At 63.5% G+C, this 27177-nt stretch overlaps 1 protein-coding gene across 1 annotated transcript; it reads left to right on the top strand.

Annotated features, from left to right (window-relative positions):
- Positions 1 to 940: 940 nt before the first annotated feature.
- Positions 941 to 26552, top strand: ELN (elastin). Its single transcript, XM_085078090.1, is given in 40 exon segments — positions 941 to 1117; positions 6849 to 6902; positions 7327 to 7353; positions 7548 to 7580; positions 9028 to 9072; positions 9619 to 9711; positions 10112 to 10171; positions 10271 to 10336; positions 10418 to 10465; positions 11466 to 11537; positions 11737 to 11763; positions 11972 to 12043; positions 14789 to 14815; positions 15200 to 15265; positions 15534 to 15578; positions 15731 to 15943; positions 16613 to 16717; positions 16801 to 16842; positions 17414 to 17551; positions 17635 to 17676; positions 18604 to 18741; positions 18825 to 18866; positions 20160 to 20297; positions 20381 to 20422; positions 20995 to 21132; positions 21216 to 21257; positions 21491 to 21631; positions 21713 to 21772; positions 21928 to 22071; positions 22157 to 22204; positions 23027 to 23149; positions 23340 to 23393; positions 23571 to 23696; positions 23856 to 23903; positions 24283 to 24324; positions 24531 to 24584; positions 25445 to 25486; positions 25646 to 25675; positions 25769 to 25819; positions 25935 to 26552. Coding segments are annotated over 40 exon segments (2907 nt in total). The 5' UTR covers positions 941 to 1038; the 3' UTR covers positions 25985 to 26552.
- Positions 26553 to 27177: the final 625 nt, after the last annotated feature.

Here is a 27177-nt window from a genome sequence, read left to right as displayed (position 1 = left end):
GAGGGGACCCCCGGCGCCCGGCAGCACGTTTTCCTGCAAAATGCCCTGATTTCCCGTCCGGCCGGCGGCCGCACACCCCGCGCCCGCCACCTAACGGCCACCGCCGGCGGACACGGGAATCAGCACCGGGATCCGGCACCGGCACTGGGGTCGGGGCACCGGCACCGGGACCTGGGACCCGGGGTCTGGGCACAGGCACCGGCACCAGGATACGGGCACCGGGCACCGGGACCCAGATACCGGCAGCGGAACCGGGCACCGGGCATTGACTGGGATCCGGACATCGGGCATTGACACCGGAACCGGGCACCGGACATTGACACCGGGATTCGGACACCGGGCAACGGTACCAGCACCGAGATCCGCCCTCCGCGCACAGGGCACTGGCACCGGGCACAGCACCGGGCACAGCACCGGGCACCGGGCCTGTCCCTTCCCTCGCGCCCCGCGGCTGGAGCGGCACCCCCCGAATTCCCGCCTGCACCTCCGGACACCCCCATCCCTTCACCCGTCGGTCCCCACCTGCCCCCCACTCCCCTTTCGGGCAGGTGCCACCTGGGATGCGAAACCCCCCGGTGCCACCCGGGATGCGAGACCCCTCAGGTGGCAGCCGCGATGCGACACCCACCCGTCACCCTAAACCCCCGTGGTCCCCGTGCCGGTGGGCGAAGTCCCCCTGTCCTCCCCCACCGCCTGCCTTGGCAGCTGCCCCCCTCTTCCAGCTTTTTTGGCAGAGACGCGCCGGCTTGGAGAGAGCAGCGAGGAATTAAAAAAAAAAGAAAAAAATGAAAAAAAAAAAAGGGGAAAAGGAAAAAAAATCCCTCCCCGAGCAGGCAGCCCAATCGGCGGGAGAGGCTCGTGTGTGTTTGGCCTTTCCTCATGACGTAGTGTCCTGTGCCTCTCTCCCCCCTCTCCCGCTCCTTTTCCCCTCCCTCCTCACCCCCCCTCCCCTTCCCCTCGCATCCTTGGAAGCAACAATTAAGCAGCTCTGGGATAAAACACACAGCCCGCGGGAGCACGGGGGCATTGCTTCAAGAGATGGCAAGGCAGGCAGCTGCACCCCTCCTCCCCGGAGTCTTCCTCCTCCTCTCCATCCTCCCGGCTACTCAGCAAGGAGGTAAGGAACGAAAGGCTCCTTCCCGGCCCCCTGGCCAGCGCTTCGCTCCGCTCCTGCGGGGACCCTCCGAGGGCACCGGGGCTGCGACATCCCCACCCTCCGGGCAGCCCTTCTCCTGCCCCCGGCTGCGCGGCCCGGAGCGGGGACAGCCACCCGCCTTGCCCTGCCCTGGGGACACCCCCGAGGGCGGGTGGGCATCCAGCCGGGTGCCACCTCCGCGGAGGGCTCTTTGCTCCTCAAACCGGCGAGTGGCGTGTGCCGTGCCCGGGTGGGATGGGATGTCGCCGAGGCTGGTGACACGGGGCCGTCGGGAACGGCACCGCTGCGCCGAGCACTTGTCAGGGTGAGGCTGCGAGGGGCTGCGTCCTTGTGAGAGGCTTGGGGACAGCAGACAGCAGAGACTTGGGGACACGAGAAGCTTGGAGACATGAGAGGCTTGGAGGCACGAAAGGCTCAGGAACACGCAGGCGGGACAGCAGGGTTGGCCACCGAACTCCCACGGGACTTACAAGTGGGGCCGGCGGAGGTGGCAGCTGTCACCCCGCGGTGCGATGGCAGCGGGAGCTGAGGGTGGGTGGGAGAATCCCGCGGCCGCTGTGTGCGAGCTGCTGCTCAGTGTGTGGCCGTGACAGCCGCGGGGCTGCTGCAGCTGCAGAGCTGCCCGACCCGCCCGAACCGCAGGCTGGGGCTGCGGGGGAGCCTCACACCGCCCTCACCGCGCTGCTGCCACGAGCGGCGGGTCCCTGTCCCAGCGCGGCCCCAGGGCTGGGTGACACCCCAGCCCGCGCACACCAGGTGCGGCACATGGCGAGGGGAGGTGACAGCCAGCGTAGGGTCTGTGTCCCAGCCGTGTGACAGAGGCTGGTCAGCGCAGGGTGTGTGTCCCAGGCGTGCGACACAGCCCGGCCATCACAGCAGGTGCCTGCCAGGTGACCAGCCCCTGTTTCAGGTTCAGGCCGAGAAGCTGAGCAGAGATTCAGAGTCCAAGCCGGGCAGAGGGCTGTGAGGAGGGGACAGAATCACCAGGGAGGGGACAGTCACCTCTAGAGAGCTGTGTGGTTGTGCCACGGGGAGCATGTGATGGGCAGAGCCACCACCGGCCATGGAGTTGGTGTCGGGGCTGTCATGTGGGGCTCGTCAGACAGAAAGGATTGAGGACCGGAGGAAGAGAGGCGGCAGGATCCCGAAGGCAGGCTGGGCCACCTGTCACCCAGGGCAGTGTCCTCAGCAGCTCCATCTGCCCGTGCCTGGCTGTACATGCAGTGGGACCCCCGAGCTGGGAGCTGCTGTCGGTGCTTGATCCTGTCAGGGTGCTGGGTGGGATGTGCTCAGTCCCGGGCACTCTCCATCTCCAGCACTGATGCTCCACGCTGGCTTGCTGAGCCCTGGTGGCTTTGCTCTGATCCCTCAAGCCGTGGCCAGCTGGGACAGCCTTTGGAGGACTTTGGACTCCGGATGAGACCCTGCAGCAGTTCCCCAGTGGTTTGGGACTGTTGGCCACACTCCAGCCTCAGATCCCAGGGGTGTTTGCTGGTTTGGGAAGCAAGCCTCCTCACAGAGGAGGTGAGCTGACCCTGGAGGTGGTCCCAGTGCTGGTGGGACACCGGAGAAGGTTCTGCCATGGAGTGTCTCTGCAGCCTGGTGTCTCAGCCCTGCTCCTGGCACTGCAGCAGGGGACAGAGCTGGCACAGAGGCATGGTGGCACGGTGAAAGGGGATCCCAGGGTGCTGGGTGGAGAGGGCTCAGGGCAGCATCCTCCTGTGCAGCTCCAAACCAGCCTGGCAGGTGAGGGAGCCCTGAGACATCCCAGGGCTGAGGGTTTCATACCCAGACTGTCCCCTCAGAGCAGTGGCACGGGGCTGAGCTGGTAGCACTCAGGAAACCCTCAGCAGTGGGTCAGGATCAGCCCCGGGGGATTTGTCCCCGGGGACCACAGCTGTGCTGGCACCGTGGGGACCTGCAGAGCCAGACACATGTCACTGTATGGGGAAGGTGATTCCCTACAAGTGCCACTTGCAGGCTGTCCCAGCATCTGGGGTATCCATCCCCTCCTGGGTAGAGTGACATCCCCCAGCAGTGACACCCCCAGGAGGGACAAGAGGGACCCCGGGGAGGTCCCAGGCCCACGGGGAGCACCTCTGGTGGGTGCAGCGGGGCAGGCATTAGGTGTGCTGGCACCCAGCCTGGTGCTATGGGGACGCTCCGAGGACACTCCGAGTCCCCAGGGCGGGGCTGGGATGGCATCTCCCCTTCCCAGCCGGCGCCTGGCCTGCTGGGGCTGCTCCCTCCCCGCACAACTGGCAGGGTGCAGCTCGTCTGCCAGCGCTCGGAGATGAAAGCTGGAGCTTCAGGGGGGCTGGAGAGGAGCCAGACCTCGGCAGCAGCCCCCCCGCTCCCCCCGAGCTGCTACCAGCGAGCTCGGCCCGGGATGCAGCACAGCTTCAAAGTCGCTTGGAGACTGAATGTTTCCATAACTTTCTCCCAAGAAAAAGAAAACAGCGGAATGAGGAAAGAGGGGAAATGTTGGTGGTTTTGCGCTGAGGCTCCTCTGGGAGCGAGTGCCCACGGGCGCAGACAGAGGGTGAGGCACGAGGGTGTGCTGTGGTGGATTCTCCAGCCTGGTCTCAGAGCCCCTGGCACAGAGAAATCCTCTGCATTTCTGGCTTGAGACGGGAGGTGCAAGCAGTGGTGCAGCCAGAAATGGTGCAGCTGATCCAAAGGGGATCGGAAGCAGCGCCGGCAGCGAGCAGCGCGGATATCCACACCTGTGGATGGAGCTGTGGGGGGAAAACATCCCATTCCTATAAACAAGGAGACTCCACAGCAGATCCTGAGCACCTCCAAGGCTCAAACCCCACCACAGCTGGGGCTGCACCAGTGGGTGTGAATTCTCCTGCCCCTGGATTGAGAAGCTATCCCTGGGGTGGGATGCAGGCTCACAGCCAGCCCAGCACGGGAGTCAGGCTGGGAGCCCAGGAAAATCCCCTTCCCAGGGTCCTGGCAGGCTCAGAGCAGAGGCAGCACAGAGCTCCTCCAGTGCTGGGAAGCTGCTGACTCAGTTTCCCCTTCCCTGATGTGCCAAGGGAATGGGTGGAGAGGACAAATGGGAGCATGCAGACCCCAAACTGGGCTGGGACCTGCTGCCCCTGAGGCTGGGCAAGGACAGACAGAGATGGCCCAGTGTGGTCACAGTGTCACCGTGTGTGGGCTGTCACCAGCACCTGTGCTCGGTGGTGCTGCCAGGGGGAGGGATGGAGATGCAGGGGGATTTGGAGAGACTACCCCAGCAGCGCCTGCAGCAGGGAACAGCCCCGAGCTGGGCTCTGGGGGAGCAGCTTGGGAAGGAGCTTCCAGGATAGTGCAGATCCAGCCGTGCCTGGCAGCAGAGCTGGCCAGGGACAGCTCCTGAGGGAAAGGTTTGTCCCCACAAGGCCACAAGGCGCCACCACCCAGCCACCCAGCCCACTGCCTCTGAGCCACCCCATCTCCAGCCAGGCCTTGCTGAGCACCTCCAGCTCCTGATCTGGGCATGGACATGGCAGATGGACCTGCACATCTTCTGCAATCCTCCCGAAAAGTGTCCAGGGGATGAGCACAGTGTCCTGGCTCTGGGATGGCGCCTGGGCATGCCTGGAGAGGGGACACTGACAGTGTCACCACAGTGGGATCCTCCTGCCTGGACTTCCTGTGCCCCAGGAGAGTGATGATGATGATGATGATGATGATGAAGGGATGGGTTTGGCAGCTGTGGGGAGGTGACACCTGAACATGTCTAGAGTCCCCACACAGGGACACTGTGAGAAATCCTGCCTTGTCCCAGCTTCCCCGGGGGTGTCCATCAGGCAGCACTGGCACAGGGTGACAGAGGGGTAGGGGAGGTCAGCCTGGGTACCCCATTATCACCCCAGCACCAGGGACCTTGCCTGAGGCTGGGCAGCACAGTGGGGGCTGAGCATCCCCTCCCGGGTGGGGGACAGTCCCTGGCTGTGCCGTGCAGGTCCCTGGCCATGCCCCTGGCACTGGCTCCCAGTGGCAGTGGGGCTGGGAGGGGAGAGCTGGCGGCGTGCAGACACTTGGAGTTTGTTTGGAAGCGAGGAAGGAGTTGGGGTTGTGTTTATCCAAGCTGGGGGGTGGTGTGGGCGGGGAATGTGCCGGGAAAAGGAGCTGTTCTGTCACCCCCTGGCCGGGGGCCGGGCTGGGCTGGGCCAGCGGGGGAGAGCGGCTGGGCCATGGCTGAGCTCGTGTCCCCCCCTGTCCAAGGGACACTGGGGCTGTGTGATGGGCCCTGGCAGGGCTCCTCTCCCTGCATCCCTGTCCCCATCCCTGTGGGATGTCCTTTCCTGCCCCTGGTGTCCCAACATGTCCTGTGCTCACACAGCCTGACCCTGCTGTCCCACACGGGTGTGTCCTGACACCCCAGTGCACCCCAGTGTTCCTCTGCAGGGGCTGGGGGGTCTATCCCTGCTGCCCAGGGTGAGGGACATGTGAGCAGGGCCCAGGGGACACCCTCATCCCTGCCACTGGTGGGGCAGAGCATGTTTGGGGCACAGCCAGGGGGGATCCCCAGAGTCTGCCCCACATCTGCGATGGAGATGTGCAGCACAATGTGCCCTTCCTCCCCTTGGTGTGCCAGCCCTGCCACCTGCCTGTCCCCTCGGGCTCTGGCACTACCTGCCCACCCCCTGGGCACTGCCCAGCCCCTCGGTGGTGCCACTGCATCCACCCCACTCCAGGGCTGCTGGGTCCCCCCCAGCCTGGCAGGGGTGCTGGGAGGCCACTGCAGGTCCTCATGTCCCAGCCACACCCCAACAGGGTCCTCGGTGTCTGTCCCCCCCAAAGCCCATCCCCTGTGGCAGCACAGCCAGCAGCCCCCCTGCCTAGCTTTGTCCTGCCAACCCCACCACAGCCCCTCCCCCGGTGCCAGGAGTGCAGCTTCCCTCTGCACTGCAGTCCCCTTGTGTCCCCAACCCACCTGCAAGCCCCCAGCCCAGCCATGGCCCTGGTGGGACCAGCTGGGGGTGACAACCTCGTGACCTGCAGCAGACACTCCCCTGCCAGCATCCAAACCAGCTAAAATCCTTCTTGTGGCCTCTGAGCATGAGCTGAGATGCCCTGGCACGTGCTGGCACCTGGGTGGTGACATCAGTGTCACACAGATGGGCAGAGGGATGCCAGGGAGGTTCTGTAGCCTCAGCAGTGTCACCCCAGTCTGTCACCCTAGCCCTGATGGCCTGAGCTGGCTCTTCCCACTGGCACTTCAGTGGGCAGAGCACATCCAAGGATCCTTGGGCAGCCCCAGAGGATGCTCAGGCCTGGCTGGGACCAGCAGGGACCCTGGGGACAAACTGGGACAGCCCCACATGTGTGGCCATGCCTGGACCCACCCCCAGAGCCACATGAGGATGGAGGTGACTGAGACAGCCCTGGCTGTGCCATGGGACAGGATTTGGGAAGCAGAGCTGGACAGCAGCCAGCCCCATGTCCCTCCTTCCTGTGCAGGACTGAGTCCTGCTGACACCTCCTCCCAGGTGCCACCCCTGGGTTCCAGCGGGGACACCTCCCAGCCCTGTCCCCACTGTCACTCTGGGGAGACAGGGATGCAAGGGAAGGCAGGGAGCTGCTCTCCACATCCTAACCCCTCCAGAGGGAGCAGCAGGGAACCCAGGAACTGCCCCCCACCCCCTGCCTTTGTCCCCTGGGAGGGTTTTAACCAGGGTCTCTTCTCTTGCAGGGGTCCCTGGTGCTATCCCGGGAGGGGGAGTCCCAGGAGCAGGCTTTTTCCCAGGTAAGGGGACCCAGGCACCTCTGGGAGGGGACATCACCTTGTTTGCAAGCATGGTCAGGTGCCTGGAGGGGCCCTGAATGCCTCTGAGACACCGTGGAAGGCTGGGGACCTGCCAGCTGGGATCAGGTGACATGGGGACACCTGTCTGGCTGCTCAGCATGGACTCAGCATCAGCTCCAGGGTGTGGGGACAGGACTGGGGCAGTGCCAGACCTACCCTGGGGGCCCTTAGCCCAGGGCTGGCACCCACACCCTGCCCAGCCCTGCCCACGGGAGCTGCTCAGAGGTCACAGCCTGTGACCTGGGGACATCCCAGGGGGGATGGCCCATCCCCTTGCACCCTTGTGACCCTCCCCAGGGACCCCCGGGTGGGTGCTGGGTGCTCCCAGGGGTGCTGGGTGCTCAGACTGTGCTGTTGCTCGCAGGTGCTGGACTTGGAGGTTTGGGAGCAGGTGAGTGCTGAGACTTCTGCCCAGGCTGTGCTGGGCTGGGGAGCAGGGCAGGATGTCCAGCAGAGCTGCCTGGTGCTGGGCAGGGGGTCTGTCGTGTCCCTGTCCCACACGTGTCCCTGTCCCACACGTGTCCCCTCCCTGGGGACACTCACAGGGAGGATGGCTCTGACCCCTCTCTGCTCCCTCTCCCCTAGGACTCGGGGCTGCAGGAAAACCTCCCAAACCAGGTAAGAAGCCTTTCCCTGGCTCTCACCACCTCCAGCCACGCCAGTGGCAGGGATATTTCCCAACCACTGCTGCCCCCATGTTGCTCCCACGTGGCCAAGGGGTGTCCCCTGGCCGAGGCACACCCAGCCCTGCCCTGCCACACTAACCCTGCCACAGCCTCCAGGAGCCTCCCTCCCTCACCCCCTGCTTCGGCACGCTGCCCTCTGCCCCCAGCACCCCCAAACCACCCTCTGGGGGTGCTTGCTGCCTGCAAAGCTGCGCCAGAGCTCCTGGAGGAGATGCAAAGCCAGGAGCCAAAGTCCTGGCGGGAAGCTGGCAGTGCCTCTGCCCGCCTGCTATGGGGGCTGAGCAGCTTTTGCAGGAGCTCCTGCAGCCCACGCTGGGCTTTGCGTGGCCTAGGGATGCTGGAGAGAGGGGACATCACCGGGAGAGAGGGGAGATGCTGGCAGGAGGATGCACAGCTGGAAGATGCACAGCTGGATGGCACCAAGCCTGGGGCAGCAGGGACTGAATGTGCAACATCTGGGGCCAAGGGAGATCACCGAATCATAGAATGGCCTGAGCTGGCAGGGACCTTAAACCTCATCCAGTCCCACCCCCTGCCATGGCAGGGACACCTTCCACAGGCTGGGACACCTTCCACTATCCCAGGTTGCTCCAAGCCCCATCCAGCCTGGCCTTGGACACTGACAGGAATGGAACAGCCTCAGCTTCTCTGAGCAACTTGTGCCAGGGCCTCACCACCCCCTGAACGGAGAATTTCTTCCTAACATTGAATCTAAATCTCTCCTCTTTTGGTTCAAACCATTCCCCCTTGTCCTGGCACTCTCTGCCCAGTGCCTGTTGATCCCCACGCAGAGATGCTCCTCTAGGCAGACCCTGGTGTCCCTCTATGCCCACTCAGGTGTCCCCACTGCGCCCAGGGCAGTGACACCCCACACCCCCGGCCCCCCGAGCCAGCCCTGCTGCTCAGTGGGAGCTGCAGCCCAAGGCAGGGGCCGGCAGCCTCCGTTCGCTCGGATTTCAGCTCGTGGAAAGAAAAACAAGGCCCTTTATTTCGGCGTAATTAAAACCAAACGCGGGGCGGCCGCGAAGGCCCAGCCGGAGCGCTGTCCGCGCCCGGAGCCAGCGGCACTGGAATTTGCGCCTGGAGGGAGCGAGGGCTGATGAGCCCCAGATGTTGGAAGGCAGAGCTGGCCGGAGACCCAGGGACTCATTCCTCAGCCATAAACATTTTGGTTCCGTCCCCTCGCGGCCCGGCAGGGTGGGGGGTGGGTGAGGCAGAAGGGGATGGGATGCAGGGCCTGAGTGCTGGTGAGGACATTTGTCACCTGTCCCTGGGCCTGTCCCTGGGTCTGTCCCTGGGCCGTGCTCCTGTCCCATGGGGATGGTGCCCCAGGGAATCCTCTGGGCCTGGGCTGCTCCTCACCCCGCTTCTCTTTCCAGGGGTCGGAGGACTTGGGGGGCTTGGTCCCCTTGGCCTGCAGCCAGGTGAGCACCCAGCACCGCCCAGCCCTGCTCTGGGCCACCCCCGAGGCCATGTCCCCAGAGACCCACCTTGGGGACAGCATGTCCCTTGTCCCCATAGCTCTCCATAGCCTGCTGGGTGGGTCCCATCCGGGCTGGGTGCCCTTCTCAGACCTGCAGCCACCCAACAGGCAGCCCTGAGGGCCACACCATGATGGCATCACCCACAGTGGGGTGACCCCGCAGGACAGGAGGCACTGGGGTCCCTGCAGGGCCTGCAGCAGAGGGACAGTGCCTGCAGATGGTCAGCCAGAGGCTCCAGGGCTGTCAGCACCCACAGCAGGGCTGGCAGGTGCCGTGTGTGCCAGGTGGGACGTGGATGGGAGCAGGAATTTAGGGGATGCAGGACAGGGCAGTGCCTGCTAACGCCGCCTCGCCCAGCCTAACGCCAGCCCTGGCACTGCCACGCAGCCCCACAGCTCACCACCCCCCGTGCCCGCCGTGGAGGGCAGCACACCCTCTTGGCAGCTGTTTTTTGGGAATGCTGACGCCGGTTTGCTCTCCCCGCAGGTGCTGCGGGGCTGTTCCCCGGAGGTGCCTTTCCCGGGGGGGTGTTCCCGGGAGCCGCCTCGGCCGCGGCGCTCAAGGCTGCTGCAAAAGCTGGTGAGTGCTGGGGGGTCTGGGCAAGGCAGCAGCGGGGCTTGGGCACCCCCAGGGACTCCTGGTGTCCCCGGGGGTCTGGGCCAGGACAGATTTCCCCATGGAGCCGGGGGCTGCAGGCAGGAGCTGATGCTCTCACTGGGCCCCCCAGTGATTCGGAGGGACCCAGGTAGGGGGAGTTGGCCAAAGTGAGCCCCCAGGAGCCCCCAGGAGCTCACAGAGACCACAGAGCTGTCTGGTCCCTGTGCCCATACGGGGCACACACCCCTGGGACTGCCTCAGGGTGTCCTCTTTGCCCCCCGAGAGCCCTCCTGAGCTTGTCCCTTCCTTGGCCCCGTTCTGGCCACCCGTAGCCCAGCGGTGGCACCTCCCCCTGGTACACCGCTCTTCCCAATGCCCCCAGGTGCTGGCATTGGAGGCGTGGGTGGAATTGGTGGTCCCGGTGGCCTCGGGGTCCCCACAGGTAGGAAATACCCCTCGCTCCCAGCCTAGCCGAGCCTGGGGCAGAGCTGTCCCCGGGGTGGGCAGGAGCCCGGGGCTCAGGGGTCTCTGCTGCCCGCAGGTGCCGTGGTACCGGGCGCGGTGCAGCCCGGCCTTGGCGCGGCAGGGAAACCCCCTAAAATACCAGGTAGGTGACGGCCCCGGAGCCGGGGCCGGGGCGGGGAGCGACTCCAGCCGGCTCCTCATCCCTGCGTTTCTTTGCCTGCAGGTGCTGGGATTCCTGGAGCTTTTCCGGGCGGCGTGCTCCCCGGCGCAGGTGAGTTGGGGGTGCTCAACCCACTGTCAGCACCCCAACCTCCTGGGGGATCTCCATCCTGCCAGCAGCACCCCAACCTCCTGGGGCATCCCCACCCCATTGTCAGCACCCCAATCTCCGGGAGGATCCCCACCCTGTCAGCAGCGCCCCAACCTCCTGGAGGATCCCCACCCTGCCAGCACCCCCCGTGGGCAGAGCACCCTGCCCTGCCGCCCGCCTGCCTCCCGCTGCTCCCTTACAGTTTCCAAACCCCTTGGCAGAGGTCACAGTGACATTTGCACCGTGCCAAAGGCTAGGGGGGACCCGGCACCTCCGTCCCGTGCCAAGCTTGGCGGGAGCAGGCGGCAGCAGCACCGGGAGAGGAGCTGGCACAGCCACCAGGGCTGGCGGCGTGGGAAGGAGGGGGAGGAGGTGGCGGGAGAGAGGAATTCCTCAGTGCAAAGTAATTTGGGGGAGGAAAACTTGTGAAAACAAGATGTTTCGACACTGTCCGAGTGTTGCTGGTCAGGAATGTCTTTTCCATGTCTGCAAATGCTCGAGTTATAATGAAAGACATTTGTAAGAGGGGGAAAAAAAAAAAACCAAACCCAACCAAAAGGAAACTCAAAACCCAAAAATCCAACCCGAATGACTGCGAGGCCAAAACACTGTCTGCTGCCCCTGGAGGGCTGGAGAGCCCCAGCTGGCCCCAGGCCACCTAGCACCACCAGGGCAGAGAGCACTGCCCAGGCCTGGCTGGGGCTTTGCTGTCACCCCCTTGAGTGCCATGTTCCCTGCAGATTCCTAATCTGCTCCTCAGGCAGCTCCAGCCTGGAGCAAACCCCTCCTGGCAGCTGGAGATGCAGGCAGGCTGGCACAGGGTGGTCCCAGCAAGGCCCCGAGGATGAGGGTGCCCTGGGTGACAAGGGATGGGTGACAGGGGTTTGGGAGCTGGGTGTGAGGGCCTTGGGCACCAGTAATATCACGAGGCTCTGGCTCAGCCCTCTGGTCTCTGCTCCAGGTGTTCGTTTCCCTGGCGTTGGGGTGCTGCCCGGAGTCCCCACTGGAGCTGGAGTCAAGCCAAAAGCCCCAGGTAGGTCCCCTCAGCCTCCAGGAGCACTGGGGTGGGTTCAGTCCTGGCTCCAGCTCAGTCCCCCCAGCCCATCCTTTGAGATCACAGCCCTACAGGGCACTTGGCAGTGAAGCCAACCTGCAGCTGAACCCACTCAGGCTAATTTAGGCCTCCAGGAGCAGCCTAGGGCTCACACAGGTGTCTTTGTGTTTCCTTTTAGGAGTTGGAGCCTTTGGAGGAATCCCTGGTGAGTGTCCCGTCTCTCTTGCCTGTCCTTCTCTTCCTTCCCAAGCCTGTTCCTCACAGCCATGGTCTCCCCACACCAGAAGATGCCTCAGGGCTTCCCGAGCCACCCGCTCTCCTCTCCTGGGGTGCCCTGGGGCACTCCTCTCCCTCCAGGACTGGTGGCAGCCGAGGCGCGGGCTCCAGGTGAGAGTCTGCTGTTGGCTTTGCAGGACTGGGAGGTTTTGGAGGTCAGCAGCCCGGTGTCCCTCTGGGGTATCCCATCAAAGCTCCTAAGCTCCCAGGTAAGCTCCACAGCCAGCGGGGCTGCAGGTGAAGGATGCCCAGCAGTGTCAGGACAAGGACCCGCCGTTCCCCGGGGCCGAGGCGCGGTGCCCAAGGGTCCCCTGGACCTGGCAGTGCCCGTGCTGGCCCTGGGATAGCAGGACAGAGCCAGGGGCTCTGCTGTGCCCTGCCTGTGGTAGCCCCAGGGCGATGCCCCTGGTTTTGCCCCCTGCTCATGTGGTCAGTGCGGTGCCTCTCTCCAGCTGTTGTAAGGTAGGAAGGGTCAGGTTCTGGGAACATGCTCTAGGCCAGGTCACCCTGAGATGTCCCTGCCAGCTCCTGCTGGCACATGACAGAGCCCTTGCAGGGACAGTGTGGTTTCTGTGGCTCCTGGGCTTGTGCTGGGCATTCACCTGGGCCAGGTGTCCCAGCTGCAGGAGCTGTAGCCGAGGGGGGCTCCAGGCAGGTCTGCATCCTCACTGCCCCTCTAGACCAGGCTCAGCCCCAGCCCAGGGCATCCCGGGGAGCTCAGCACTACTTTCCCAGCCTGGGCTGCCCCGGTCACCTTCCCCTCCCAGTCCTGTGCCAGGTGCCAGCTCTGCTGTGCCCACAGAGGGACAGTGGCAGGTTCTGTGCCCTCCAGGGGCCATGCTGCCACCTCAGCGCTCCCCAGGGTATCCCAAGGAGGAGGATGGCAGCCACATCCGGGCAGGGCCCCCATCCCTGGGGTGCTGGGGAGGGCACTGGAGACCCACAGGCATCTCCCCACTCACCCAAACAAGTTGCTGGAGGCAGGAGAGCCTTGGCCAGGGGAGGACATCCCAGCCCAGCACATCCCACGCTGGCTCATCCCACCCTGGCTCCAGCCCCGGCAGCTCTGCCGGCTTCCCCCCAGCAGGGCCTGTGGCCATGAGCAGTGGAAGGAATCTCTGACCTGCTCCAGTTTCCTCCCGCAGAGCAGAGTTATGATCCTTAAGGAGACTCAGCCCTGCTGCTGGCAGATCCTGTCTGGATCCCAACCCTAAACTGCCTTTCCTGGGGTGCCCAGGGTGCAGAACACACTGCCAGCTGTGCCTGGCTCCATCCATTGGTGACCCACAGGCATCCAGCCTGACCCACCTCCCAGGCAGCCCTCACCAAATCCATCAGGGGAGGACACCCACCCCATGGCCAGGGAGCCCTGTGGGTGCAGGGACCAGCAGGACAGTGGGGGCGTCCCCAGCTGGGGTTCACCTGGCACCCCAGACCTTCCTGGGGTCAGTGTGTCACCTCTAAAGGCCTGAGGCTGGCAGTGCAGGGACAGATCATGCTGGCTGTGGAGACTCTTGTGCTGATGTTGCAGATGGATCCAGGACTGTCACACACGGGGTGTCCCCTGTCCTGTCCCTGCTGCAGTAGGTCCCAGTTGAGAGGGGATGAGCGGACAGCAGGATAGATAACATTTTCAGTGGAAAGTCATCTCTTTGGATGATTTGCTCCTGTGCTGTCCCCACTCAGGAGGTGGCCCCAGGGTCACCCATCTTGCTGGAGGTGGCTGAAGATCAGGGTCCCATTGATGCTGTAGGGATGGGGAGCACTCCCCAGTGTCCAGCTGTGCTTGGGTGACATCAGTATGTGCAGAGCCTTTCCCAGTGTGTCCCCATGGCAGTGCTGGTGACACCTCCAAGGGCACAACCCCAAGGCAGGGGCTGCTTTCCCACCCAGCTGGGGGTGGTGTGGAGCTGGACTTAGACCAGCAAAACCCTTGGAGACCCAAGGCTTGGACTCCTGGCCCTTGGGGTCATCTCTGTGAGGGTCACCCCTTTCAGAGCTGCAGGGGGAGCAAGGTGCTGATAAGGTGCCCCAGGATGGGCAAGGGTGGCTCTCAAAGTGGGGGAAACCCAGCACAGCTCCCTGCGAGCTTCCCTGTGAGCCTTCCAGCACCGCCATGCTGGTGTGGAACACCATGGGAGAGCCTGGCAGGATGGAGGGAAATCTGGTCCCCACATGCTGGCTGCTGGGAGGGGACAGCATCCGGCACTCGAGGAGATGCTGTGCCATGAGTAATTCCATCCTGGCTGCACACAGCCACCTCCCTGCCCACGGCCCCCTCGCTGGGAGACACCCCCCACCCTGCGTGCAGCTCGAGGTGTCCCCAGCAGGAATGTGGCAGCGTCGGGCTGCTGCCAGCAGTGATGGCAGCTGCGAGCCGCTGGCTCCCCAGCCCAGGGTCCCCACTGAGTCAGGGGCATCCCTGCGCCATTCCGAGCGCTGGGATCCGGCTCTTTCGCAAGGAGACATTTCCCTGGCCTCGATGTTCCAGCTCGTAATCCCTCCCCAGCCCTTCGCACCGACCTCCTAACGAGGTCACGTTTCAGCCGAGGCTCCCAAGCCCTGATTCCAATTAAAACCTTTCCTTTGGAGCTGGCCAGGGCGCAGCCAGCTGGGTACAGCTCTTGCCGTGGGGCTCCCGGGGGACCCCTCGCTGGAGCAGGGTCACGGGAGGCTCCTGCACAGCCAGCTTCAGGCGCCACAGCCCTCGGCCAGGGCTCAGAGGGGGCGGCGCTTTCAGTCTCTGCTTCCAAGGTGAGGGAGAACAGCATCTCCTGGGCCAGCTCCACCACGGGGGTTTGTATCCCGGAGGATTCACTGTCACCATGGAAGGAGCCCCTGGGGCTGGTGCTGCACAGCCCTGGCAGGGCGGGGCCACGCCGTGGGGCACAGGGGACACAGCCAGCAGCAGCCAGGTGCTAACCTCCCCTTCTCTCCTCTCCTCTCGTCCCCAGGTGGCTATGGACTGCCCTACACCAATGGTAAGCTGCCCTGTGGTGAGTTTGTGTGTCCTGCTGCCGTGACCTCGTGGCCACCGACCCTGGGGGTGGCATGAGGGACATCCCATTCCCAGGTCCCTTGGGAACCACGTGCCTTGCCCACGGCTGTGGACCTGCCTGGGAGCAACTCGACTCTCCTGGCATCCGCGAGGCTGGGAGATGTTAATCCATAGGACAAATCCTGAGTCACTCCAGCTCCAGACAGGGATAGTTGAACTGGGATCTCAAGTGGGGAGGAGCTAGCTTTGGCATCCCCTCGCATCCTCCGGCGCCTGTGGGAGGAGATCCGAGGGAGCTGCTCTGTGTGTCTCCTTGTCCTTTCCCGGCCGTGCCTGACCCGGCCCTGCCGCTCTGTTGTGATTGCAGGTCTCAGGCCCGGCGGGATAGGAGCCGGCCTCCTGGCAGGAAAGGCAGGATACCCCACCGGGACAGGTACACTCCGAGCCTGCAGCCTCGGGATGGGGGCTGGCACGGGCATGGCAGGGGACCGGGCACCCTGTCACTTTGCTGGCCGGATGGGGTGTGGGGCACTGCCCGGCTGTCTGGGGACCGCAGGGACAGAGTGAAGGGAGCATCACCTCCCAGAGGAGAGGGGGACAGATGCTGGCAGGAGTGCCCGGTCCCCAGGGTCCCTGTGGGGTGGGGGAGCTGAGGTGGGCATGTTCTGGGGACCTCAGCGGCTGCCCGTGTCCCTCTGCAGGGGTCGGAGCTCAGGCGGCAGCAGCGAAGGCAGCAGCTAAACTCGGTGAGTGGCCCTGTGTGGCACAAACACCACCCATCCTCCCAGCAGGGAGCTGCTCCCTCCCCTCCCCGCCTCCCTCCATCCCTGCCAGCCCCGGCAGTGCCGGCTGTGTCCCCGCATCCTGGGCTGACCGTGCTCTCTGTGCCCTGCGACAGGAGCTGGGATCTTGCCCGGCGTCGGCGGCATCCCGGGAGTCGCACCCGGAGTCGGAGTCGGCGTGCCAGGAGTTGGAAGTGAGGCGATGAGAGGGCTGTGCCCTGGGGCTCGGGGAGGGTCTCCTTCCCTTATCCCACACCCCTGACTCTCTCCCGCTATCCCGGCAGTCGGAGGACCAGCGGCGAAGGCGGCGGCGAAGGCAGGAGCTCTTGGTGAGTTCGTGCTGCCTCGGATTTCGGGACAGGGAAGAACTGTGCATCGATGCCACCTGCCCCAGCAGCCCCTATCCCACCGCTGGGGTGCTCTCCCAGCCCCCTGGCCCGGCCCCAGCAACTTTTCCAGCAGTGACTGAGGGCTGCCGGGCCCCTCGGGATGCAGCAGCCTGGCACGGGGCAGAGCATCCCCATCACACGCGGTTTCTACATTAGATGTGGGTTTGCTGTGCCAGCTGCCAGCAGGGTCTCTGAGGACATGGTGTCTGTGCTGAGCTGTCCTTCCCCAGTGCAGGGATGCTCCTGGCGATGCAGATCTCCTCTGCTCCCCTCCTTGGCTGTTCTGTAGGAGAAAAGGGAGTAGGAAACCACTCACTGGAGCTTTCTGGGAAAACGTGGCAGCCCTGGGGCAGCTGGGATGTACAGCCACAGCCTTGGGGGACCTTGGGAGTCCTCAAGATCCTGGGTGGCCAGGAGCCGGGTGTAGGGAGCCGGGAATCAAAATCCCGGGTGCATCCCAGGTTCCCTGAGGAGCTGCCTTAGCACGTGTGAGGAGCCAACCACAAAGCCGGTGCTCCAGAGTGTCCTGTGACCATGGCACAGACCATGTCCCCACCAGTGGCAGAGTGCAGGTTTTGTGGTGGGTCTGACTGTTGTGCTTCCCTCCAGCTCCAGGGGCGGTGCCCGGCGTGGGAGGTGTCCCTGGCTTGGTACCTGGAGTCGGAGGTGTCCCCGGATTGGTGCCTGGCGTCGGAGGTGTCCCCGGGGTGGCAGGTGACTGTTCCAGGAGCCCTGTCCCCACGGCCTGGCTCTGTGTGGCCATGGTGGCTGAGGGTCTCTGTCTCCTTTGTCCCCAGGGGTGCCATCAGCAGCAGCAGCAGCAAAGGCAGCTAAATTCGGTAAGTGCTGAGCGGGGTGAGCCCAGCGCTGGGACCCCTGCCTGCCCTGCCCACCCTGCCTGCCCTGACACACGGGGGTGCCCAGGGGATGTCCCTTGGGATCATTCCTGAGGGGGAATGGGAAATGCTCAGCCCAGCTCCCGGCTCCTCCTCCTGGCCTGGGCTTCATCCCCACGGCAGGACCTTCTCCCTCTCTCGGGTTTCCCCAGGCTGCTTTGTGGGTGTGAATGATGAGCCCCAGCTCATGGGTTTAGACTTAAAATGAATTCTAGGGTTTTGTTATCCAGCAGCAGGCCTGCAGCAGGATCTGGTGCCCAGGGACTCAGCCTTGCTGCCATTAGGGCACAGGGACCACGTCCCAGGGTCACTGCTCTCCAAAACCTTGGTGGGGCTCAGAAACACATCCACCTGGGTCTAGTAATCCTTGCCCTACCTCGCTAGGGTCTCTCCTGGATGAGGCCATGGATGCTTTGTCCCCCCGGAGCACAATGATGACACAGAGCCATGACAGATGCCACCTCTGAACTGCTCCTGCAGCCAGCTCTGACTTGTCCCCTCTGGTTCCCTGCAGGTGCTGGTGTTCCTGGTGTCGGTGTTGGAGGTGTCCCTGGCCTCGTGCCTGGCGTGGGAGGTGTCCCTGGCTTGGTACCCGGAGTCGGAGGTGTCCCTGGGGCAGTGCCCGGTGTCGCAGGTGTCCCTGGGGTGGCAGGTGACTGTTCCAGGTGCCCTGTCCCCATGGCCCGGCTCTGTGTGGCCATGGTGGCTGAGGGTCCCTGTCTCCCTTGTCCCCAGGGGTGCCATCGGCAGCAGCAGCAGCAAAGGCAGCTAAATTCGGTAAGTGCTGAGCGGGGTGAGCCCAGTGCCAGGACCCCTGCCTGCCCTGACACATGGGGGTGCCCAGGCTGGGGATGTCCCTTGGGGTCACTCCTGAGGGGGAATGGGGAACCCTCAGCCCAGCTCCCGGCTACTCTTAATGGGCTTGGCCACATCCCAGGGGCAGGACCTTCTCACTCTCCAGGGTTTCTACAGGCTGCTTTGTGGGTGTGGGTATAAAGTCCTGGCTTTGTACTTGATCTGAAACCTTGGTTTTTGCACCAAATCTGTTTTCCAGCAGCTGACGTCTTGCAGAATCTGGTGCCCAATGACCCAGCCTTGCTGCCATTAGGGCAGAGATCCCTGCCAGAGGGGCTCCTGCCCAGTGTCACTGGGTTCTAAAACCTGGTGGGATCAGTGGGATCCCGTGGGATGGTGGGATCCATCAGGTATAACCACCACCCCCAAAGAGCTCCAATGATGATGAGGGACATGGCCAGGCAGCAGGGAGACCTGGAGCTCAGGAACAGGGGGGTGGAAGAAGTGACCCTGAGTCTTCACATGTGGCTGGGTCCACGTGCTACTCCAAAGGCATAGCCAGCACTTGGTACCTGGCCAGGCTCCAGGACCTTCTCCATCATAATCACTGCAAATCCCATGCTTGATGGCAGCTCTCCTTTGATGGTTAAACCATTGATGTCCCTGTGACAAGGACCATCCTGGACCCCTGTGAGGATGAGGGTCACTGGTCCCTGTGCTGGTGACTTCCTGGCAATTGCTGGCAGAGTCACTGGGCTGATCCCTGCCCTGCCCAGCTGGGGTCTCTCCTGGATGAGGCCATGGATGCTCTGCACCCCGGAGCACAATGATGGGACAGAGCCTTGCCAGGTGCCACCTCTGAGCTGTTCCTGCAGCCAGCTCTGACTTGTCCCCTCTGGCTCCCTGCAGGTGCTGGTGTTCCTGGTGTCGGTGTTGGAGGTGTCCCTGGCCTCGTGCCCGGCGTGGGAGGTGTCCCTGGCTTGGTACCCGGAGTCGGAGGTGTCCCTGGGGCAGTGCCCGGCGTCGCAGGTGTCCCCGGGGTGGCAGGTGACTGTTCCAGGTGCCCTGTCCCTATGGCCCGGTTCTGTGTGGCCATGGTGGCTGAGGGTCCCTGTCTCCCTTGTCCCCAGGAGTGCCATCGGCAGCAGCAGCAGCAAAGGCAGCTAAGTTCGGTAAGTGCTGAGCGGGGTGAGCCCAGCGCTGGGACACCTGCCTGCCCTGCCCACCCTGCCTGTCCTGACACATGGGGGTGCCCAGGGGATGTCCCTTGGGATCACTCCTGAGGGGAATGGGGAACGCTCAGCCCAGCTCCCGGCTCCTCCTCCTGGCCTGGGCTCCATCCCCAGGGCAGGACCTTCTCCCTTTCCAGGGTTTTTCCAGGCTGCTTTATGGAAGTGTACGATGAGCCCCAGCTCATGGCTTTGGATTTGATCTGAATTCTTGGATTTTGTACCAAATCTGTTTTCCAGCAGCAGACCTGACACAGGATCTGGTGTCCAAGGGCTCAGCCTTGCTGCCATTAGGGCAGAGATCCCTGCCAGAGGGGCTCCTGCCCAGTGTCACTGCCTTCCAGAATGTATTGGAATCGGTGGGATGATGGGAACCATCAGGTATAATCACCTCCAAGGAGCTCCAGTGGGGACAAGGGACATGGCCAAGCAGCAGGAATGTCTGAAGAACAGCTCAGGGAGGAGGCAGAATTAGTCCTGAAGCACCACACAGCATTAGGGGTCCATGTTTTCCATAAAACAGAGTCAGCAGGTTCCTTGCCAGGTCTCAGGACCTTCTCCTTCATTGTTGCTGTGGATCCCAAGGAATCTCCACAAGGAGCCTCGGGAATCTCCATGTGGAGCTATGTTTGATGGCAGCTCTCCTTTCAGAGTTAAACTGCTGATGTCCATCTCTTCTATACATTGTCCAAAAAGTCTCCCCACAAGCCCAGGGAAGGATGGGATTCAGGGATTCAGGGAGGAACTCAGCAGTGGGTGCTCTGTGCTGAGCTGTCTCTGCTGAGCAGAGCCCATGAGGACAAAGCCCTCTGGCATCAGCCCTTGCAGAAGTGACCTGGTGCTTGTCCCTGTGGCACTAATGTGTACCAGCAGGTCCAGGCTGTCACTGCACTGGGAAGCTGCCCAGTCTGACCAGTGCCCAGGCTCCCAGACCCCTACTGGGGAGCCCCAACTACATCTCCTCCATGGCCTGTTGGGCTGTAAGGCTTGATGGCCCTGTGACAAGGACCATCCTGGGCCCCTGTGAGGATGAGGGTCACGGTGGTCCCTGTGCTGGTGACTTCCTGGCAAGACGTCACTGGGCTGATCCCTGCCCAGCCCCGCTGGGGTCTCTCCTGGATGAGGCCATGGATGCTCTGCTTCCCAGAGCACAATGATGAGACAGAGCCTTGCCAGGTACCACCTCTGAGCTGTTCCTGCAGCCAGCTCTGACTTGTCCCCTCTGGTTCCCTGCAGGTGCTGGTGTTCCTGGTGTCGGTGTTGGAGGTGTCCCTGGCCTCGTGCCCGGCGTGGGAGGTGTCCCTGGCTTGGTACCTGGAGTCGGAGGTGTCCCTGGGGCAGTGCCCGGCGTCGCAGGTGTCCCCGGGGTGGCAGGTGACTGTTCCAGGAGCCCTGTCCCCATGGCTCGGCTCTGTGTGGCCATGGTGGCTAACAGTCCCTGTCTCCTTTGTCCCCAGGGGTGCCATCGGCAGCAGCAGCAGCAAAGGCAGCTAAGTTCGGTAAGTGCTGAGCGGGGTGAGCCCAGCGCTGGGACACCTGCCTGCCCTGCCCACCCTGCCCACCCTCACACCCGGGGGTGCCCAGGGGATGTCCCTTGGGATCATTCCTGAGGGTGAATGGGGAAATGCTCAGCCCAGCTCCCAGCTCCTCCTCCTGGCCTGGGCTCCATCCCCAGGGCAGGACCTTCTCCCTCTCTCGGGTTTCCCCAGGCTGCTTTGTGGGTGTGAATGATGAGCCCCAGCTCATGGGTTTAGACTTAAAATGAATTCTAGGATTTTGTTTTCCAGCCGCAGACCTGCTGCAGGATCTGGTGCCCGGGGACTCAGCCTTGCTGCCATTAGGGCACAGGGACCACGTCCCAGGGTCACTGCTCTCCAAAACCTTGGTGGGGCTCAGAAACACATCCACCTGGGTCTAGTAATCCTTGCTCTAGCCCACTGGGAACTCTCCTGGATGAGGCCATGGATGCTTTGTCCCCCTGGAGCACAATGATGGGACAGAGCCTTGCCAGGTGCCACCTCTGAGCTGTTCCTGCAGCCAGCTCTGACTTGTCCCCTCTGGTTCCCTGCAGGTGCTGGTGTTCCTGGTGTCGGTGTTGGAGGTGTCCCTGGCCTCGTGCCCGGCGTGGGAGGTGTCCCTGGCTTGGTACCTGGAGTTGGAGGTGTCCCTGGGGCAGTGCCCGGCGTCGCAGGTGTCCCCGGGGTGGCAGGTGACTGTTCCAGGAGCCCTGTCCCCATGGCCCGGCTCTGTGTAGCCATGGTGGCTGAGGGTCCCTGTCTCCTTTGTCCCCAGGGGTGCCATCGGCAGCAGCAGCAGCAAAGGCAGCTAAATTCGGTAAGTGATGTGTCGGGCTCGAGGTCATTGTCCGCCAAACCTGGTGGGATCCTGAAATGCATCCAACCGGGTGTAGTGGTACAGGGAACTGTTCCTTCCCTGCCCCACTGGGATCTCTCCTCCACCAGGCCATGGATGCTCCATTCTCTGGGACATGATGCCCAAAGCAGAGCCAGGAGAGGTCCCACCTTTCAGCTGTTGAGGTTTGACTCCTCTTCTCTCATTCTCTGCAGGAGCTGGCGTTCCTGGCATCGCTGGCGTTCCTGGTGTTCCTGGAGTTCCTGGAGTTCCCGGTGTCCCAGGCGTTCCTGGTGTGCCTGGCGTTCCCGGTGCTGTGCCCGGTGTTGTGCCCGGTGTCGTGCCTGGTGTTGGAGGTGAGCAGATGGGCTGTCACCAGCCGGTGGGGTGACACCCACCTCAACAGTGCCCTGACTGTGTCCCCTGTGTCCCCACAGTGGGTGGCCCAGCAGCAGCAGCCGCCGCAGCCAAGGCTGCAGCGAAAGCAGCAGGGATCGGTGAGTCACTACTGTCACCACCGGCTGTCCCCGGGAGGGAGGAGGGGCTTGGCACACAGGAGAGGGGGGACACCCTAGTGCTGTGGAAGTCAGTGGGATTCCTGCTGTGGAGTCTGCCCCCTCGGACACATCCCTGAACTTCTGTCCTGGAGCAGGACGCGTTCCCGGCGTCGGCGTTCCTGGTGTTGGCGTTCCCGGTGTCGGTGTTCCTGGAGTCGGTGTGCCTGGTGTCGGGGTTCCTGGAGTAGGCGTGCCCGGTGTCGGTGTGCCCGGTCTGGTGCCCGGGGTCGGTGTTCCAGGTGAGACGGTGCCCAAGGGATGCTCGGATGTCCCCAGCGGTGCTGGCTGAACACGTCCTGATCCTGTCACTCCCCTGTCCCCCAGGAGGTCCGGCAGCCGCTGCCAAAGCAGCCGCCAAAGCAGCCAAGTACGGTAAGCTGGGATCTCTCCGGGGTTATCCCACGTGTCCTGTGTCCTGCTCATCCCCACCCCAGGCTGCTCCTCTGTTGGGGCTGAGGCCTGGCAGTGCCCAGGGTCCCTCAGGGTCGGTTGAGGGATGAGCTCCCTGTAGGGCTGAATGTGGGATGGGGTTCTGGCTGTGGCAGGGCTGCTCTCCAGAGAGCTGAGCCCCATGGAGGGTTCGAGTTCACCATCCAAACACCTTCCCATACATTGGTCCATCCACACCCGCTCTACCCACCCAGCCACACCACCAGCCACCTCAGTGTCCATCTGTCCCTTCTCTGTCCATCGATCTGTACCTCCGACCATTCATCCATTCAGTAACGCAACATCTATCCACATATTCATCCATCTATCCACATATCCACCTCACCATCCATTCAACCATTCCTGCATCTCATTCATAGCCATCCATTCCACCATCCATTCAACCACTCCCTATTCATCTCAGTATCCATTCATTCATCCATCCCACCATCATTTTAACCACTCCTCATCCAGCCTCATATCCATCCATCCATCCAAGCCACCATCCATCCCACCATCATTTTAACCACTCCTCATCCAGCCTCATATCCATCCATCCATCCAACCCACCATCCATCCCACCATCATTTTAACCACTCCTCATCCAGCCTCATATCCATCCATCCATCCAACCCACCATCCACCCATCCACCTATTTATCCATGCACCCTCACCCTCCCCCAGCCTGCCATGCTTTCTCATCTAACTCCTTCTACCACCTTTCCTCCTGAGTTGAAGCCTCAGTCCTTCCTTCTCTCCTTGCAGGAGCAGGTGGCCTTGTTCCTGGTGTAGGTGGCCTTGTTCCTGGCGTGGGTGGCCTTGCTCCCGGCGTGGGTGGCCTTGTTCCTGGAGTAGGTGGCCTGGTTCCTGGTGTTGGAGGTGTCCCAGGTGAGGAGGAGGAAGGCTGGTGGTGACAGCCTGGCTGGTGTGGGGACAGTTCTGGGGTGGGAAAGGCTTGAGGAGAACCAGAGTGGTGTCCCCTGGGGGGATGCAGACAAGGCTTCAGGGATGGGCTCTGCCCAGGCTTGCTGGGAGGACCCCCCAGGGTCACTGACCCCCCCTTGCTGTCCCTGCCCAGGTGTCGGAGGTCCAGCAGCAGCAGCCAAAGCAGCAGCCAAGGCAGCCAAATTCGGTGAGTCTGCCTGGGGAGTCCCTTGGTCAAACCCAGGGGACATCTGGGGTCTCCCTGCTAGCTCTGCTGTGGCACAGACTGGTCCAGGGGATGCTGGTGGTGGGCACCCCAGGCCTGGCACATCATCCCACATGAGTAGGGGCTCACCCCACACTGCCTCACCCCCATCTCCCACAGGTGCTGGGGTGCCAGGCGCGGTGCCCGGCGTGGGCGGAGTGCCTGGAGTGGTGCCTGGCGTTGGTGGTGTGCCCGGCTTGGTGCCAGGGGTGGGAGTACCTGGAACTGGCATCCTCCCCGGGGCAGGTATGTTTTGTCACACCCTGCTTGGGGACAGTGGTGGCTGGGAATGCTGAAAGCCACTGAGCCACGTGGAAGGGTGGCAGGGTGGGATGGAGGGTGGTGGCACATGAAAGGGGTGCAGGGGTGACTGTCCTAACTGTGGGGTCCTCACTCATTTTGCAGGCATCCCCCAAGTAGGGGTGCAGCCTGGTGCTAAACCTCCCAAATTCGGTACGTACCCCTGCCCCCTGCCACAGGGCCACCTCGGACTGTCCCTGAGCACTCTCCTCCTGTGGCCATCAGGGTGCTGACCTCTCTTCGTGTCCCCTGCGTGCCCACGGTGCCCGATGGCCCAGGCATGAAAAGTGGTGTGCTGTCACCCATGGGTGCAAAGTGCCACCTCTATCCCCCCACCCTGGACTCGCTGGGGACAGTGTTCTGCATGTGTCATGCAGGGGCTGAAGCCCCTCTGGGTGCTGTGAGATGGGTGCTGGGGACTCCCAGCATGGGTGCCAGGGCCACCCCAGCAGGTTGGGCCCTGGCTGGGGGTGCTCTGAGCTGGGGGTGCCAGGTTCTGGGGGGACAGGGGTTAATGGTGTCTCTCTGGCAGGTGTTCCCGGGGTTGGAGTCCCAGGGGTTGGTGGCCTCCCAGGTAAGTGCTGGCAGGGGCTGGCTCAGGGAGTAGGGATGGGCAGGCAGAGGGATGCTTTCCCAGAGGTATGCAGGCACTGTGATGCTCCCCCTGGGCATGGAGGGAGTAGGGTTGCCCCAGGAAGCACAGACACGCTTGGGACTGGGTGAGCAGACACTGTCCCACTGCCTGTCCCTGCTGGTGCTCACCTGGGCTCTTCCTCACAGGTGGTCTCGGAGTCGGTGGGCTCGGAGTTGGTGGCCTTGGAGTTGGTGGGCTCGGTGAGTGCTGCTGGTCCTGGCATGGGGGCTCCCCAGGGCTGGGCTGCAGGAGCAGCAGAGGTGTGCCAGCAGAGGAAAGGGAGTCTAGAGGTGACTTCTGTCCCCTCCTGGTCTCACAGTACAGCTCCACCCCACACTGTCACCATGCCTTGTGCCCCATCCTATGTTTGCCACCTGCCCTGTTGCCAGGGTGTGATCCCAAGGGAATGCTGTTGCTGAGCAGGGATTGAGGGCCATAGCACCAGCCTCGCCCATGCCATGGGAACAGGGCATGGTACTGTACCATGTCCCAAACACGTGGAAATGCAAGTCCCCTCTGGGGACCCTCTGGCTCCCTCCTGAAGGGTTGGGCTGTGGCCCTGGGGCAGCAAGTCCGGGCAGGGGCTGCACTGGTGCCCCTCTCTGACATGGGACTCTTGTATCCAGGAGCTGCTGGGAAACCTCCCAAGCCAGGTAAGGGACAGCCAGAGGGGCTGGAGGAGTGACTCCAGTCCCTGTCCCCATCCACATTCCCAGGGCTGTGCTCACGCTCCTCACCCTCGCTGGGGCTCTCCCACGCGCAGGTTTTGGGGTGCTGCAGCCACATGAGTGCTGCAGTTTGGGGCTGGGGTGGGAGTGTGTCCCCTTTGCTGTCACACTCATCGCTGCTTGCTGACCCCACGCTGCTGCCATTCCCTGCTGGCCACGCGGCTGCCTGGGAGAGCACGGGGAAGCCAGAGGGCTGCCAGCATGGGGACAGTGGCTTTTGCACCAGCTCCTGTCCCTGGAGTAAGCAAGGGATGCAAGCCCAGGATGTGCCCAGTCCAGGCTAGGGTGGCACTGCTGTCACCGGCTGTCACTGGCTGTTGCTTTCTCCCCAGGGGTTGGAGTTCCCGGCTTCGGCGTGTCACCGATATTTCCAGGTATCAGCCTCGGCTCGGCACCTCAGCACACACCCTGAGCCGGTGTCCGGCCGGCTCACGGGGACACGGACCGGGGAGGGACTCCGGGGCTGGGCTGGGGGTGCGGGGCAGAGAACTGGGGGTGCCTGCTGGGGGCTGAGGGCTTCGCTCTCCTTTCAGGTGGGGTCGGCGGCCAGCTGGGATTTGGTGGTGAGTGTCCATCGCCCCCCCGGGGCGTTTTGGGGTGGGGGGGTCCGTGTCCCCACGGGGTCCGGCTCACCCCGCTGTGCCTTCGCCCCGCAGGGAAGCCCCCCAAGCCCTACGGAGGAGCCCTGGGTGCCCTGGGCTTTAGAGGTGAGCACGGCCCCCGCTCCCAGGGGCTGCTCCCGCCCCGCTGCCCTTCTCCCCTCCCTGGCCGGGCTGTGGGGCTGCAGGGAGAGCTCATCCCGAGCATCCCCATCCATCGCAGGCGGCGTGGGCTGCGCAGCAGGGAAGTACTGCGGGAGGAAGCGGAAGTAACGCTCCGTCACCGATGACCTCATGAACTTTGGTGCTACTGCATGGTCCAGAATGTAAATCCGAAGCAAAGCTGAGAACATCCCCTCCCCAAGCCCCGGACCCCCCCATCCATCCCGGGGCCGCTTTCTCCGGAGGGACCCCGCGTTCCCCGGCAGCGTCCGTCCCCCCCGCCCCTCGGTCCCGGCAGGGAGCGCGGAATAAACTGCGGGGAGCAGCCGTCCCCCTTGGTGCTATCGCTCTCTGCGGGATTTGGGGGGGCCCGGGCTGTCGCGCCCCTCCCCAGCCCCAGAGCTGACCCCCGGGGGGGGGTAGGATGAGGGGCACCCCACATTGGAGGAAGGGAGGGACGGAGGGAAGGGGATCCCGGCGGCGGGGGCAGTGCGGGGAGGGATGGCCCCGGCAGCCTGGCCCCCAGCCCGCTCCCCGCTCTCCCCCCGGTTTCTGGGGGGGGCCGCGGGCAGGAGGGGCTCGGTCCCTTCACGTTGCTCACTTTGCTATAACTGGGTGGGACGCCCTATACAGAGGGACTCGCTTCTGACAGACTAATAAAGGACAAGTTTTTAAAGGATTCTGCCTCCATCCCGTGTCTCATGTCCCTGTCCCCTCCCCGTGGCGGTGGCATAGATGCAGGGGTCAACCCCACCCGTGGCACTGCACGAGCCTGGAAACGTGCTGGGCCCTTGGTCCAGGGATGTCACTTGTCCCACTGCATGGTCATGGCCCTGGGACACACGGGAGAGATGGGGGACAGCCTGGGGACCCAGGAGCTGCCCATGTCTTCTCCCACAGTGCTGTGGTCCCAGGGGGAGGTCTGTGCAATGTCCTGGGCTGTCAGGGGGACATCTCTGCCCTGTCCTAGTGTGACAGCCTTGGGACCCAGGGAAAGGTCTGTGCTCTGACTCACAGCAGTGGCCTGGGGCTGCAGGAACATGTCCATGCTTTGTCCCCTGGTGACAGCCTGAGGACCAAAGGGGCTGTGCTTGCCCTTGGTGACAGCCTGGGAGATGACAGTACCTCCATGCACTGGCCCATGGTAACGGTGTGGGGAACAAAGGGGACATCCATACCCTATCCCACAGTTAGAAAGCAGGGACACAGGATGTGTCCATGTTCCTTGCCATGGTGGTGACCTGGGGATGGAGGGAGATGTCCATGCTCTATCTCATGGTGACAGCATGGGAATGAGGGACACC

The sequence above is a fragment of the Lichenostomus cassidix genome, chromosome 19 (genome assembly GCF_008360975.1).
Source record: "Lichenostomus cassidix isolate B80296 chromosome 19, HeHo_3.0, whole genome shotgun sequence".
NCBI lineage: Eukaryota > Metazoa > Chordata > Aves > Passeriformes > Meliphagidae > Lichenostomus > Lichenostomus cassidix.
This window is presented reverse-complemented; position numbering and strand designations above follow the sequence as displayed.